Consider the following 17,073-nt stretch of genomic DNA (forward strand, 5'->3'; position numbering starts at 1 on the left):
TATTTTGGGTAATTGCTTATCTCGACTAAATGGTATAATTTCATTGCGATCCTCTCTTCAACCCTTCTCTTGCTAAGAAATTAAATTTATCAATTACTTCATTGGCGTAAAGAACATGCACACTTCTGAACTAATTTTCCACTATTCAGCAGTCACAGTACAGTTGTGTTAAGGTATTCACACACATTCAACATGGGCATAAATGCAAATGCTAATTTTGTGCTTTTAATCATTTCTTTAAACTGTTCTTTTTTTTCCTTGATGGAATGATTGTACAGCATACATCTTAAATGACCTTAAAAACAAGAATTGGGAGCACAAGTTTGAATTTATTCTTGATTTTCTCTAATCCACCCACGGTCAAAAATATTTAGACTCAAATACACAAATACAGCACTAGTAATATGTGGTTAAATGTCCCTTAGCAACTTGCAACTGGACCAGAAGTTTTTGGTAGCCATCAACAAGCTTGTGGCTGGATATTTGACAAATCTTCTTGGCAGAATTAGTAGGGTTCAATTAATTGTTTATTTTCCTGGAACAGACCTGGCTTTAAAGCACAGTCTGCAAATTTTTAATAGAGTTGCGGTCGTGTCTTTGGGAAGTTCCATCCCAGATGATTAATCCATTCCAAAACCAGTTTTTAATGTGTACTGAAGAATTTGGAGGAAGTCCTTCTTCATTATTCCATCTACTTTGTGCAATGTATCAGTACCAATGGCTACAAAACAGCACCAGAGCATGATGCTACCACCACCTTGCTTAACGGTTAGTGCAGTGTTCTTAGGTTTGAAAGCCTCACCTTTACTCCTCAAAACATACCTCTTGTCGGTTTGGCCAGACAGCTCGAGCTTCGTCTCGTCTGACCATAAAACATTCCCCAGAAGGTATTTGGCTTGTCCATGGGGAAAGCTGCAAATTTCAGTTAAAGATGTCAATTTTGTGGCACTTATTAATAAGAATACAATTTTATTTCTGAGATCATCATTGAGTTCTGTGGACTTTCCCATTGCTCAGAGTATTGGTCAGTACAATGAGTCGAATAAATCCATGTTATCACAAAGAGAAAATACCAGATGTAGTCGATTATGATCACTAACTAGAAGTTAATAGAGCTTGTAAAGTGATGATATTTTAGAAACTCAAAGCACTTAAAAAAACAAGAATTAGGTGCACAGGTTTGAATTTATTTAAGTCCTTAAAGATGTGTGCTGTACAATCATTCCATCCTGGAAAACAAACAATTTAAAGATATCATTGAAAAGCCCATGTAAATGTGTATGTAAACTTCTGGCCATGACTCGATGTAAATATTTTACAGCCCTGATTGAAAGAGATTGTTTTTACTCTCGAGGAATCAAGACCACTTTTTGAACTACTAAATCAAGTTGTGATTAAAGTGAAAGTTATCTGAACTGCTGTATATAATGTATGCTGCCTTGTCAGCTTCCATATTCTCTGCATTGTATTTTTATCAACACTCCGCTCTTCAGCTGCTGCAATAACCCAATTTCATACAGGGATAATTAAAGAATTATCTCACCATATCTTAAGAGCTGTCACATTCAAGTCATCCTCATAACTTCCCATCACAGACACTACCATTTATATTGTCTGTCATCCTCTAGTCTCTGCAGAACAAAAGCTACAACCACTTTGCTGCTATCTATTACCTGCTGGTGGAGCGGCTAAAGGCCCATCGCTGCAGCTTCCCCGTCGAACAGAGGCTCGACGCCCGCCAGCGACGACCCAGCACCATTGCCGAACAGACTGTCGTCAAGGTAACTTCAGGGCATTGAGGCGTTTCTGAATAATGCGTTTAGATTATTTTCCACGCCTCCCGGATCAAAGCTCTGTTATTCACACCTGCACCCAGGAACAAACAAACGGAAAGACATGGCCCATCCATTTATTTGTCCGTGTCTTCGTGTGCTCTCTTGCAGTCTTTTCTACCCAGCCTTGATCTTAATGCCTTTCCCTTGGTTGCATTATTCATGTTTTTCTTTTCTCTGCCTACGGCCTCTTCTTACCAGCACTGTGCAGTTCCTCTCTCATTTCCATCACCATGTAGGACCTAGCTTTCCTTTCTGGTTGGCGTTGTAAAGGCAAAGATTTACAGCCCCTCGTATTTTGTCGCAGTTACATGTTTAAGAAGGATATTGTTATGAGCTGGTCTTAAATTAAGGGGTTTTGATGTAATTTCTAAGACTCATCTTTATTTTTTCCCTCTCCACAGTCGACCAGTGTTTCCGCCCAGGTGGGTTTGCTCCAGCAGGGCGGTCGTTTGTTGCGTTCTCCTGCTGTGCCTCAAGCATCCTCTGATGCTTTCGCCTTTCCCCAGACTGCATCTCCCCTGGAGCAGACTTTCATGGTGGAGGATGTCAACACACCCAAAGTACGTTCAACACTAGTAAAAACAAGTTGTGTCTTTGTGAATAGGGATGTATTTTTGTTTTGTTGTGCATCTCCTTGTTTGTTCACTGTCCTTGTTTTACAGCTCGCTCACATGAGACGACTTAGTTGCTGAATTTGTAGTTATTACAGTCATTATCAGCTGCTGCAAGTATCATCCCAATAAGCTTGCCATGCTTTGATGAGCATGCCCGCTCGCTGTAAATCAGAAATGTCTCTCTACACCTCAGAGTGTGTGTGCGCGTGTGTGTGTGTGTGTGTGTGTGTGTGTGTGCGCGTGTGTGTGTGTACACCAGACTCCTTTGAAGTTTTGAGCATCTGCAGCCTGGCAGTGTTAGGGCTAGGCGATTAAAAGACATTTTATTTTCAGTTACAATCCTGGCTTCCAATGACTTTGGGGGAAAAAATAAATGCAGCACAATACTCATACAGGTATATTTTCCCCCCAGTCTTCTGGCTCATGTTATAAATCCAGATCATCCCTTTTTCTTTAAAGCAGTGTGCTTTGATCCCCTTCCTAAAAGGCCAGACTTGCTCACAGTTTAGTTCAGCTCGAGTCAGCATGATGGAAAGAAAGCCTTCGGTCAACAAAGGTCTATCTGGAGGAAGTTTCCATACCTTTGGAAACGCTATGTTGCTCTCCGGTGACTTCGTGCAGATCTCCCGAGAGCTGCAATTCTCCCCGGGCCTCTTGTTACTCTTGTGAGAAGAGATTCGCAGTCAGAAATCCCCACCTGCCTGTGCCTTACCTTCACCACATCAACCCTGAGTTCTATACCACCTGCACCTTTTTTTTTTACTAGATTTTTAATAAAATTTAAATGTAATGAAAAGTACAGCTTTCAGCATCATTTTTGAGTAATCATGTCAAATCGCTGTGATTTTAGTGTTAACCGTGGATAACACAGATTCCAGTTTTTGCAATTAACGAGCTGCCAGAGTGCAGCTGACAATATCCTCTTATGTAAGTACTCAACCAGCACTCACATCAGACAGGACAGCTGCTTGTCCTGCAAGGCTCCTTGACAGAAATACACACACGCACACACAAACTGCTCTTCCTCTTTCTTTATTCATCGGAGCTAACCAACGGCACTTTCCTACATGCCTGTTGTTAGGAACACCCAGAGCCCTCACCTAACAACAGGCATCCAGGAAGAACAAATACAGATACATGCAGTATTGGTCAAAATTTCTTATCCATCCCACCTGCACGCCTGGCTCCAATAAAGAATGATTTGTGCGTGTGAGACAGTCTGTGGTAACAGAACAGGGCAGAGAGTCAGAGTGCGTGTTATCTGCGTGAATGGAGTGCAGTTATGTAAGCAGTCCTGTGATGATGATGTGACCTAATGCAGAACTGAGTGAACACACATGGACAGGAAGCTTCTGCACTGCTCCAGCGATCTCGCCGCCCAGACTTCCTACCCATCCGCAGACAGCTCATCTCTGTTTTTTTTAAGCTTCTGTCTTTCTTTATCCTTCTCTGTTTCTGGTTCACTCTTTTCTTTTCCTTTTAGCTTCATGTCTCTCCCCTCTTCATCGTAACCTCCACACACACACGCACACACTTTTGCCTGTTTCTCAGTCTAGTTTTCCCCTCTTGTCCTCTGTGTGTGAGTGTGTCTGTTGAGCAATAACATTCCTATCCCAGCACACTACAGAAAGCAGATGGAGAACTGGGCAAAGCTGCTCTTACTAGACCAACACCACGCATTCCAGTTATTGCAGCAAATCATGCAGATGATCTATGAGTGTGATTTTTATCCCTCTGTGTATGTGTGCGTGTGTCAGTTTCACTGAATCAAAGCTTGCTTCCTGGCACTGCATTCCTTACCCTCCATCTCTAGGCCAACACATACAGGCCTGTGTGCTGCAACAAACACACACTCCCATCATTGTGAGTGGAAGGAAAACAGTTTTCAGCACAGTGATCGGCTTTCTTATACCCGAGTTTTTATTGCAGCTGAAGGTTTTGTCATGTTTGTGTGTGTCTGTGAACCTTGTGCATATTTAAGAAGCGTGATTTTAACTGATAACTTCAGTTTTTCAGTGGTTTTAAGTCAATAATCCAGAATTTTCTATTTTGCTATCTAGGTTAACGGCTGCCTGCTGGACCCCCTACCTCCCCCCACTGTCCTGCGCAAGTCCTCCACCTCATCGCCTAGCAACATGATGGAGACATCCATTGATGAGGGCATTGAAACAGAGGAGCCCGACACAGAGGATGATCCGCCTCACCTGCTCTCGGCCTATCAGACAGCTCGATTTGGCCAGCGGCGACACACCTTGTCTGAGGTCACCAACCAGCCAGGACCTTCGAACCAGGGTATGATTGGCCTTTGGTAGCAGACACACAGTGTTCAGATGAAACAGTTTATCACGATCTCTGTAATGATGTGGAAAAAATATTTCATCCCTCAGGTAAATTATTCACTTTAGGCCAAAATCCTTCCATGGGTAGCGTGGACTCGGACATTGGCTACGACATGGGCTCGATGCACAGCGATCTCGGTCTGCTGGAGGATCCTCCCTCGCTGAGTGAAGTCGTTCCGCCCAACAGCTCTCCCCCTGGTGTTACCCCTACGTCTTTCTTGAGTGCCAGGCCTGCCAACCCAGCTATGGCTGCACTGACTTCCCAATATAGGGAGACCCACAACCGTTCCCCAATCAGCTTCAGGGAAGGGCGCCGTGCCTCCGACACCTCCCTTACCCAAGGTCAGAAGCAGTTGGATTTCTCTCTTTTTCTTTGTTTTTTTTTTTTAAACCATTATTTAGTGATCTGTATCCTTTGAGAAGCAGATTCTCTTTTAAACAGTCGTTAGGTAAAGTAGGCAGCCATAACTTTGACTTAACTTGCTTCATAAAAGATTAAATACAGTGTATATTCCTTGTTAAATGCATGCACCCAAACTCAGGTCACCTGAGTATTTATGTAGCCAACCTACCTTAATATTTTATTTAGTTTTCTGCACTTTGCACTTTTAACTGCAGCTTCGTTTGCAGCAGAAAAACAGTCCAGTGCCCCTTTAAGGTGGATTTGACTCCTTCTGCATATTCAGATCCAGTATGTGTTTAAGTGTTTGGCCCATGTTTCCTGATTTTTCCTGGTATACTACCAGAATGGAATAAAAATGAAGCAATCAACATCTGATATAAACGGAGACTGTGAGTTTTAATCCAAAGGTTTTATCAAAAATCTTCTGCTAACCTTTTAAGGAGTCAAAGCCATTTTTTACAACGTCATTCCATTTTCACAGGCTCTGTAGAAGCTGTGCAAACTAAGACAATTATAAATATAAGGGTTATTTTTTCCTACTTGGACTCAAATATTATGTCTGGAACATTACCAGCTGAGTTTCCTCCATGTGAAGCTTTGCCAGGTCTTTATTGCAGTTTCCTTCAATAGCTGCTTGTTGTTTTTTTTTGTTGCTTTTTTTCCCTCACTTTCGTCCTCGGTAATTGAAGCAGCTCGGCTGGGTTAAGGTCAGGTGACTGACTCAGACATTTAACAACATCCCTTTTATTTATTTATTTTAGTTTTGCAGCGCTCTCCGATTGCTTTTGCAGTATTCTTTTGGACAGTTTTTCATGTGTGCGATGAAACCCCTGCGGCGTTTGACTGAAACAAAGCAGACAATATAGCTCCTGTTAACCCTTTATTGACCGGCCCTTCAAATTTACCTGTAAAATGGGCCCGCCGGTGGGCCCATGGTCAATTAAGGGTTAAACTGGTACTCTTGCATTCCCATGTTGCAAACACAGCCTCCACCATGTTTTACGGAAGCTGTTGTACGCATTGTAGATTTTATTGATTGACTGATTGCAGGACTGGGCAGGCTTGTTTAATGGTTTTCAAGAAAATCTGATCTAGTCTTTCTTTTTAGCGCCGCCAGTTGTTTCCATGTTGAGGTAAACCCTCTATTTACTTCTTGACTGTAGACTTCCCTAAAAGAATGTGCCAAATTGTTTGTTTGGCCACTCCTTAAGCATCTGCCATTTCTCTCAGAGGCCTGTTTGATTTTACAAAGCCCAGTGATGACAACCTCCTTTACTTTGGAATCCATTGGGAATACAACATTAAAAGCGCTTGCCTAATATTCAGCAGCTCTGACCTGTTTGACTTCATAAGACCTCTGAAGGTTTTACTTTCACTTTACATAACTCTCATCTAGCCTGCTCTTCGACAGGTGCCACAGTCATGAGATTCTCTGTCGTATCTGATTGGTATATACTGCTTTAAGATAAAAGTGCTTCATTGTCTCCCCACCCCCCTTCACACACACTCCCCCCTCCCCTCCCCCCAGTCTCTCTGATGACTACAATGGTGATGATTCACCTTATGAATCAGAGACAGATATTTGAAGGTTTCAGCCCACATATCCCCCCTCCTCCCTCCCTCCCTCCCTCCCCTCCCATCCTCAGTCATTTTCTCTCTCTTTCTCCCTCTTCACATACTCGTTCCCTGGCTTGCTTTTCTTTCTCTATTCAAAGTTTCAGTCTGCGGCAGGCAGGATTTGTTTCCCCTTCACATCAAAGAGAAGCCAAAATATAAGAGAATGTTAAACAACTATCTACCTCTCAGTTTCTCGCCCCTCCTCCTCCACCCTTCGCTGCTACTTTATTCTGTGCCTGCTGGTTATAAATCACCTGCACTTTAGCCCAGTAGAATCTAAAATTACATTTCAGAAATGTGTGTTTCTTCCCTGGCTCCACGGTGACAGTCTGTACCGCGCGCTCCCACTTGGTTGTGTCAGTTATTTATTTATTTTTCGTAATCCTCTTTGGAGAGTGTTGATGTGGTGGATTCTTTTGCGTCAGACTGCTGACTCTGGTTTTAAATAACTCCCACCATCACAGTGAGTCAGGTCCTATCGTTCGCAGCCACAGCTCGTCACCACTGGATGGGTCTTATCTCAGCTACTTGCCGTTGCGCACACACAAGCGCTCACACGGAGATGCTGTCATATATGTGCATACACAAACGCACAGGAGCCGCAGCTTGTGACGTGCATGCAAGCACAATGTTCGTAAGGGCTATGAAAAGCACTAACCAGTCAACCAGCTTGCTTGCGTCAGTGACTGCTAAGCCTGGCTCTGAGAAAGGCTCGAAACTTTGACTTCCTGTTGTGGAAATAAAATAAAAAAAAGAGTGATTCTATTGATCAAGTGCACAAATCAATGCTGACTCTGTTTTGTGGGGATTCGTCTGTGCTCTCAGGTCTAGTCGCATTTCGGCAGCACCTTCAGAACTTGGCGAGGACCAAAGGCATCCTGGAGCTGAACAAAGTCCAGCTGCTGGTGGAGCAGATGGGCTCTGGGGATGGGGTCACCATGGACCCCTTGGGACCACAGCACCACTTGCACAACCTCCTCGAGGTCAGTCCTGCTGCATAATCACACACAAACACACACACACACAGTTCCTTCTCTTTCAAAACCTGTTGTCACATTCAGCCTCATCTACTGTCCTGACCCCGTGTCACCAAAAAAAAAAAAAAAAAAAACGCACCCAGGCTGTTGTGTAACCCCAGGAGAGGCAGCCAACTGTGGCTTGTTTACTGTCTCCTGTCCCCCTGGGGCCTGGAGCCTGGAGCCTTGGCTAAAAAGAATACAGCCATTGTTGCAGTCGGCCAGACATACCCATAGTAGTGGCTGGAACTGCATTGACACAAAAAGACAGGCACACATTGATACTAAATGATACAAGCACAGTGTAATAATGCAAGGGGAGAAAAAGCAAGCAAAATTAGTCGTACTGGCCGACAAGATTTAGTATTTAGTATTTATTTATTTATTGTCATTGTCAAGAACAATGAAATTGCGTTTGGGGCTTCCATACAACCCAAAAAAAAGAAGAAAATAATAAATACCCCTTAAAACCCAAGTGTACATATTTAACCCAGTGTGACTCCAATGCAATAAGACAATCCTTAGCAATAATGTTCGTAGAAATTCAGACAAAGACCTGAGAAACATGACAAAATACAACAATGCAACCCATTCAATATTATTGATCTAGTAGTTTTCCTTTTGTCCACCTCTCATAATGCAATGAAGCAGCTCTTTGTTGGTTATGATGCTCAGGCCCCATCATCCTTTTAATTTGCTTTCATTTCATTTACCTAATGTGTAATCCCAATGGTGCATGCCATTTAGAGCAAGGCATCTGGCTGATCAGTCACCACACAGGCATTTGGGCAGGAGACAGCAAAGATAATTCACTTAAAGCTTTATTAACCGGCAGCAGAGGGGATCTCGGCCCTTGTCCTAATGCTTCATATTTTTGATTGAAGGGTGAAGCATGCAAGCAGCAGGAAGGCCTAGCGTTATACCAAGGTGGGCCGCAGCCGCCTCTGCTGTCCCGCAGACAGAGTTTGGAGACACATTACCTCACACACAGACTACAGGTACAGTCTCCTACAACCTACTCTCATTATGCCTGTATTTATACCTGATAGACGTTTCTTATTGAGCCAAATGACTGTTTTGCGTAACGTTCAGTGATATAATTTGTAAAGTTAAGATCGTTACCAAGGTATTTATCTCAAACCCAATCATCAGTCCAAATCTCTCTTGTACCCAGAAGGCCAACGTCTTGGCCAACAGTCCTGCTAGCTGCCAGGTTTTCTGTAAGGAGACTCCTCGAAGTTTAGAGCAACAGCTGCAGGAACACAGGTAAATGGCACTGGAAAATGTTTTTCACTGTATGAAATATTATCAGGGATTTTCTTTATTGCTGTTGTGTTAGCGTAGCTGTGGTGGTCTTTCCCTGTTGAGATTTGAAGCAAAAATAATTTTCAATCTAAATTTTTAAACTTCTTTTGTTTTAAAAACAAGGAATCCAAGAATATAGCTTTTTTTTTTTTGGTTTGTTTGTTTTCCTGGACTTTTTCTGTAGTTGGATAAGGCGGGTTGCACTGTTAGTAAGAAAAGTAGGACTTGTCATACCTTTAAGTAGACAATTTCTACTGCCACACTGATCTCATCCATGCTTCCAACCATTTTTCTTTTGCTATTTTTCATGTATCCGGCTTAGAGACACGGTGTCTTCTGTGCGACATCTACTAAACTCAGATTGCTTGATTGGTTATTCAACTGTCACCAAATACAGCCGATCATTTTGATTTGATTAACAAATCGTGACGCATGAGCAATAATGATTAGATGTTTAACTTGAGATGTTTTATCATTTCATAACAACATATTGGCTCATTCTTAATTTGATGGTTGCAACATTGGTGATATGAGGAAACAAAAGGCTGGAAAAGTATAGTAGTGCTTTAAAAAACAGCTTGAGGAGCATTTTGCAACAATTTCAGCTAAATGTAAGCAGGTCAGTCACATGATTGGGCATAAAAAGAACATTTTAGATAGGTTGAGTAAAGATCAGCATCTAAAACAGCATCTAAAAATTGTGGAACAATTTCAGAATAATGTTTCTCGGTGTAGAAATTTGGAAACTTCATATATCATCATAGAGTACATATTGTCTTCAAAAGACGCACAGAGATCTGGAAAAATCTCTGTGCGCAAGAGATGAGGTTTGGGCCCCAGATGATGGCACTGCATTAAAAACAGGCCTGATTCTGTCATGAAAATCACTGCATAGGCTCAGAATGATTTCCAGAAACCATTGTCCATGAACACAGTTCACCATGCAAACAAATGCATCATACAAAGACGAAGCAATACGTGAGTTTTATTAGCGTTGCATCTCTGATAGTATGCATCAGTTCCTCTGGAATGATCAGCTTGCACATCTGGAAAGGCATCGTCAGTGCTGAAGGTATATACAGGTAACATGTGGCTTCGGTAGTTCAGCCAGATGATGCTAAACTACATTCTGCATCTATTACAACAGCGTCACTTCATAGCAGATTGTCTGGGTGCTGCCTGCAGTCAAGACCTTTCATTGGTTAAAAACCTTTGACACATCAGGAAACAATAAATACAGCAAAGTAGACCAAGGACTGTTGAGCATCTAAAATCCTGTGTCAATCAAGAACAGGACAACATTCCTGCCCCAAACGTCCAGCAGCTGTGTTCCTCAGTTCCCAGATGTTTGCTGACTGTTGCTGAAAGAAGAGTAGATGCTACACAGTGGTAAACATGGCCCTGTCCCAGCTTTGAGACATGTTTCTGCCATCAAATTCAAAATGAACTAATATTTTTCTCTTAAAGTGGTACATTTGATATGTTTTCTATGATCTGCTGTGAATGAAATATGGGTTTATGAGATCTGGAAATCATTGCATTCTGTTTTTTAGATTCTATCCGATGCACCATCATTTTTGGGGGAATTGGGGTTTTATATTTTGTGCTCTGAAAAATTTTTGTTTCAACTTGTCTTGATTCAAAGTGTTATCTTGCTTGAATTGAGTTACACCTGTTCTCCCGGCAGACTGCATCAGAAGAGGATGTACCTGCAGCAGCAATCACAAGGCATGGGGCTGCAGACCTACTTCAACCAGATGCAGATTGATGAAGGATCCTACCCAACAGGCAGCACTCCGCTGGACCCAGCGGCATCCCAAAGTTCCCCTCAGGGCTCCCCCATGTCAGCCACCCACCAGCCTCAGGCCCAGCAGCAGGGCAGCCCTCAGGCCTCACCTCCATTCAGCCACGCTCATAACCTGAGCCCTGTGATGGAACCAGGCGAGGCCCTGGGTTATGATGCCTACATGACCCATCACCACTACACCCAACATCTGCCTCCAGGATCTCACCTCCACCACCAGTTCCACCACCCTCAGCCTCATGAAGCTGCTGCCAGCAGCCTGGGCTTCAGCTACCCTGGAAGCTGCGAGCAGCAGGTCCTGGGGCCCTCCACTGAGGCTCTTCTGCCAGAGCAGTACGAGTTCTCACTGGATCCCGCCTGCCTGCCCCCACCTGCTGGAGGAGAGGTTAATACCGGAGTTATGGGTGGAGTTTTGGCTGCTTCTGGGCAGTCTGACGGCTTGGGCTTACCTGAGCTGCAGGGCTCCCTCTTGGACAGTGAGATGATGGAGACTGTGGACTCGCAGCATGGCTTCGTACTGGTCAACTAAAGCCAGCTGAGGGGCTTTATAGAATGCAGTATTAAGAAATGAGAATCCACACAGCATTGAGAGCAGAGAGAATGGAGATGTAAGTGGAGGCCATAAGCGTAGCAACAAGGGAAGGAAGTGTTAATTTTTGTGCAACTAATACAAACTTCATTTCTTAGTTGTGACGAACCTCGACCTTTCTACCAGAATCCTCCCTTAACCTACCTCCCTTTCTCCCTCGTCTCCTCTGTTCTCGTTCTCATCAGCCCTGTGAGGCAGGAAGAGGCCCGGTATGTGGCACAGCGGGAGTTTCACTGTACTGACTCGGCGAGGTTGCTGTTGTCACGTACGTTGTGTGAGTACTGCGCCGTGCAGCCCAATGGGGGGGGGTTGGGATGCCGCACATCCCGGAGGCCGATGGAGCGCAGCGAGTCAACTATGGTTTGGAAGCAAACTCATTTAAGACCCGACTGTGTGGCAACCAAAAGCACAATGGCTGGCAGTGCTTTTTGTATTTAAAACAGGACACCATCAACAACAATAGACTGGTTCTCAAAACACTTTGACTTTTTTTTCTCCTTCTAAGAAACTGGTAGTTTTAGAAAAAAAATATTGTAAAAAAAAAAAAAAGAAAATAGAAATTGGCCCTCATTTATCACGGTACCATGAAGATGCCCACAGTGTTTTTGGCTTTTTTGCAGTTATAGAAGTTATTTAAACACTAATGTACAAAGCCCAACATGGCTCTCATGCATAGGCTCCAACACTATCATTATACATTAAACCTCTCAGTACCTAAACCGTACCCTAAGCCTGCTACATTTTTGCTTTTAACCATGTCTCCAAGCTATTACGTGGGTTGACTAATGAGAATATTAATGTAAGCTATGTGTGATATGCATTTTTTTTTTTTAGCTCATTGTAACTACTGATCCTGATTTTCTTACACTACTGAACTGCTTTTTTATCATTCAATCCAGCTGCACACAGCTGCCAGCTCCAGCTGTTATTGTACTGGCGGAGATGACCATCAGTTTTTGCGACGAAATGGCTACACCTTTGTTTAACAGTTGAATTGTGGGTCATGCGTGTGCCTGATAAATGAGGGCTGACGTAATTAAAACGTTAGGATCAGGAAGCTGCGATGTGAAACAGTCGATATTACTCTGTCTTGTTTTTTGTTTTTGTGGCAATACTGAAGCAATATTAATCCTTAATATGGAGGGGGATTTGTGAATGAAAATAGCCTCACCAGTACAGCCAGCTCTGATTGGTTCCCGGGGCCCTCCGTGTCGTCAGAAGTGACATCACTTGAGCCGATGATGTAACCAGGAGATAATCTCTCGCTTACTTTCCACAGAAGTGCAGGGACGAACTCGGAAACAGCTGTTTGGATGGTACTGTGCAAAAGTTTTAGGCTTTAAATCGGGTTTGAGCGCCCTCGACCTTTAAAACAGAACTGATTCTCTTTGGTACACTCGCACGCAACCTTCCCAGGTACTTGGCAGGTAGGTTGTTGCGAGCATCTTGGAGAACGCGATGACTTTTTACGTCATACTGATTCAGCGATGGAGATCAGGGCCGCCCTGCTGGCAAAGAAACGAAACAATTGAATTGAAAGTTCCTGAAACCTTTTGCACAGTACTCGGTGTAAATGTGTGCGTGCGTGTGCGTCGGTGTGTTTGCACAATCCAGAATTCATAATTTTCACAGCATTTGTTATCATTGCTGAACTAGACAAACACTGTATTGACAGCTTTATTCAGAATAACACAGTGCAGTAGTAGCTTTTAGATTAATTCTGGTTTACATCCTCAATGCTCCAGTCATGCCACTGTGTTGTTTTTAATCATGGATGATGTTTATAACAATGAAACGACCCCTGAAAGAGCCCCCTGCATTAGATTTTATTAAAGAATGTGTTCTCTCCTACGCTAAGGCTTCTGTTAGCAGAACATCAGTCAGCACACACTGGATCTTGACTGTTGGCTCACCACCACTCTGACTGACAGCAAGCCAGCAACAAGAATGAGAGATTATATATTTGTTTTGTTTTGTTTTTAATTTCTTCACAGCACTCGGACTGTGTTAAATCTACTTGAAAAACACAGACGCATCTTCTCTGACAGATGATTATGATGATTTTTTTTGAAAAATGATCACAATAATAGAGAATAGGACTGTGACCATCTGCTACACTGTCACCTTCAGTGGTCATATGAGTTAGCCTTTAGAAGTGTTTGTAGACGAGGCAGTCCCCCTCGCGTTGTGGACGGCATTGACCCGGAGTGAAGAAGGTGGTTTGACAGTTTTCAGTGAAGGGAAAATAATGTGGACCAACTGGGGCTGCAGTGTTGGTTAAGACTGAAAGGAAAATCCATCCTAAAATGCTTTAACACTGTTCCACAGCAGATCGTCTGTAATTAATTAACCAATTAAACAATCTGCTGATTATTTCATTGGCCATCTAGTTGTTTGGTTTTTTGAGTGGCAGTGGAAAAATGCTCATCTTGCTTTAAGTATCACGACCCAGCTCATTGATATTTCTCATCAACTGTCCAAAACTCAAATATTATTGAGGTTTTACCAGATACTGACATTAACCTGTCACTGTGGCAATCATGGTCCAGTGACTAGGCCGTCATTCACTCAGGTTTCAAGACGTTTCAGTTAGTCAGTGAGCGTTACAAAGGAAAAATGCGCATGCCCTGCCCAAAGCTTTGCGATTGCTTTGGCTGCTAGCAGGTTACCACGGTCGCCTGTAGTTTGCATGGTACACGGCAAATTGTCCACAGATGCTCGCCAGCTGCAGGTGCGATGCAGACCAGAAAAGGAGACAGTTGAAACATGATGGCTTTCACTTTGAAGGCAAAATATTCCCCATTTCTTCTTTGCATCTTACATCTTCCCGCTTAAGTAGGCCTCAGCTGGTAGTGGGTATTTGCAGACATGTCGGCATCAGAGACCGCTGCAGTCTGCTAGCAACAAAACCAACCACGTTTTTAATGCAGTTGACTTGATTGATCTAATGCAGGGAATACACTCACGCCCCCCACGCAACCTGTGGTCATAGAACATTTAACATGACAGGCAGCGTTCAAGTAATGAGAGTGACAAACCTCATTTCTTTAACTCACTCTCTGGTTCTCGCAGTAGAATTGTGGTGTATCGTTAAAAACAAGAGAGCACCACTGATGTGGACAAACCTCATTCCCTCCCACATTTTGTTTTAGCCAGTAGAAGCTCCGAAAGACTCTGACACAACACATCTGTCATGAAGTCACCTCTCTCAGGTTGCAACGACCTGTTCTTGCTGCTAGGTAGCTTGGCTTATTAGCCTGTGAGGAGAAATGAGTCACCCAACATCATCCAGCGAACCCAAGATCAGACTGGATTAAAATGGTGTTGGCGTCCTTGGCCACAAAATTTTGAGAACCCTTTACTTGAATAATGCCACCTCTATAGCAAACACTGTAGTAGAGTTCTGACGTCAGTCCCTCAGGATTTAAGAGAGAGCTTAGTAAGTCACCATTTTCCACATTTAACAGTCAAATGAGCAAAGATATCACCTTCAGAAACAATGGCCTCAATAGACCAGAGTGCACTGAAGCTAGAAGACCTGTTGTAAAACAAGTCTTGTGGTTGCATTAACAGTCCCACCCTTGACTTTATAAAACTAGTCCGTGAGCTGGATGTGTTTATGGTGTTATCTGCCCACATTTTATTGACGCAAATAAGCTCACACCCAGTTTGTGGGTCATGCTGAAATTGTCCTTTAGAAAGAATGAAGTCCGCTGAAGTGTGTGAGCTTTGTTTACAATGAAATAATTACTCTGAGGTTTGAAGAGCATTAGATTGTTAATAATGGTGGTGCAAGAGCATTAAAGGGTGGATTTCTCCTTGAAGTGAATATTGCGATAATTGTTTTTCATTTTGTCAACGGCTACAGGATGATCTGTGGAAGTTTGAAATACTGGAGCACTTTGACAGCAAAGGGGAAGAAGAGATGTAGCGAGAGAGGAGAAGGTGGGAAGGGTTCGTTTTTGCTCTGCTTGTTTTTTCCCCTGCAGATTAAAAACGAACCGCAGATCTGTAAGGAGACACCTTTTTCTCCGCTCTCTTCCCCAACAATAATGGAAACAAAATGACAACGGAGAAAAAAAAAGGCTTTCAAAAAAAGACCTGATGTAGTAACACTTTCTTCAAATGTTGTTTTTAATTCAAGAAAAAGCAACACGTTTGAGTTTATTATGACGTGTTCTGTGTACAGATTAGGGGTGTAATGAATCGTCGGCGCGCGCTCGGTTTGCACCGGATTTTGTGTTAAACGTGAATAGTGTTCAGTGTGCCTTTTACTTTTTCGTATTTTCAGTCTAAATTGATTTTGAAATGGCACCAATACTTCCTGTCGGACCCTTTTTTTGTTGTTTATTTTACGATGATTATTTCTTCCTCTTCTGTATTATTTTCTTCTTCTTTTTTCTGAAAGTAAGTAGAGCCAGGTTTTACAAAGGTACAAAACCAAAGTCGCTCAGAAGTTTCCCTGTACGACCCACCGTGTGGAGTTTTGGAGCTTCTTTGTCAGCTTCTCTACCTTGCTTTTTTTTTTCTTATTGGTCAATCAGTGTATGCCATTTAAAAGTATTATAGCAATATTTCTCTAGTGGAAGACTACAGTCATGAAGATTCTAGTTGATGTGTTTCCAAGTATAATTTCACCTCCTGCTGACAACAAAAAATCTATCAATAGAAATCCAGTTTTATATTTACCTTCATTGATGTTGACCACACATAAGCTAACTTGCTGTTGAGATTAAAAAGGTTTATTGAACAGAAGAGTCTTGTGTTTGTGTGTGAGTGTCTCTTTGCAACAACGCCGTTCATCCTGGTAGTTGGCGAGTTTTCTCCACTTAGTCCAGTTGTCCTATAACTTCACACTGCAGCCGACTGATAGTGCCCCACAGTGGCGCGGCGGAGGCGTGGGTTAATGAATCACGCTCAGCGCTCTGTATAAGCAGTTGAGTCATACCTGAACCTGAAACCGCTTCAACCAGAGCTAATCTTCTCAATGTGGACAATTTAGCAGAAGCCACAAAACCGGTTCAGGTGCAGCATTAAAGTTTATATTCTCCAGTTTGAGACTTGCCAAGTAAAACTTTCTTGATACCAGTGAACACTTTCATTGTTGGCAGGAACGTTGTAAAAGAAACACTCAAAGAATCCTGAACTGATATTAATAGGAGAAATGTGTAACACGCTTTTGAAATACTTGCAGGCATTTTTTGTATTTTTGTGATGATGTGTCCCAAACTTAAAATGATAATCTAGATCGATCTCTAATCCCTAAACTTAACCAAGGAAGGAAAATGGCAGATTCGCCTGGGTAAAAGACCGAAAGTTGAGGCACACAACGATGTGTGCTGCTGGCAAAGTTTCTGGGCTGCCTTCCCTCGTAACAGCCATCCCCCAAGAGTCTCTCCATCTAAAGCGATGCATTATCAGGGACTGTAACATAGTCATTTTAACTGAATTAATCAAAGTTGACAATTGATTATATATGTGAAGGATTTATGTGCTAGTGATGATTGAAATTAAAGGTAATATAACCCACTGGCCACTTTATTAGGTACAC

General features: G+C 42.8%; 1 protein-coding gene across 2 annotated transcripts in view; it reads left to right on the forward strand.

The window, feature by feature from the left end:
- The window catches only part of sik2b (salt-inducible kinase 2b), a 61,134-nt gene extending 44,852 nt beyond the window's left edge, over positions 1-16,282 (forward strand). The window contains exons 8-15 of one of the 2 annotated variants that reach the window (XM_085380648.1): positions 1,629-1,781; positions 2,237-2,395; positions 4,510-4,741; positions 4,837-5,130; positions 7,634-7,791; positions 8,709-8,822; positions 8,999-9,090; positions 10,817-16,282. In XM_085380648.1, coding sequence (XP_085236774.1) covers positions 1,629-1,781; positions 2,237-2,395; positions 4,510-4,741; positions 4,837-5,130; positions 7,634-7,791; positions 8,709-8,822; positions 8,999-9,090; positions 10,817-11,462 — 1,848 coding nt within the window. In that variant the 3' untranslated portion in view covers positions 11,463-16,282. The remainder of the gene's footprint in view (positions 1-1,628; positions 1,782-2,236; positions 2,396-4,509; positions 4,742-4,836; positions 5,131-7,633; positions 7,792-8,708; positions 8,823-8,998; positions 9,091-10,816) is intronic. The other variant, XM_085380649.1, reaches the window with a different exon arrangement.
- The last annotated feature ends 791 nt before the right edge of the window (positions 16,283-17,073 follow it).

This window comes from Rhamphochromis longiceps, linkage group LG14 (genome assembly GCF_057381845.1).
Source record: "Rhamphochromis longiceps isolate RC_006_pf linkage group LG14, R_longiceps_female_GT1.1, whole genome shotgun sequence".
Taxonomy (NCBI): domain Eukaryota; kingdom Metazoa; phylum Chordata; class Actinopteri; order Cichliformes; family Cichlidae; genus Rhamphochromis; species Rhamphochromis longiceps.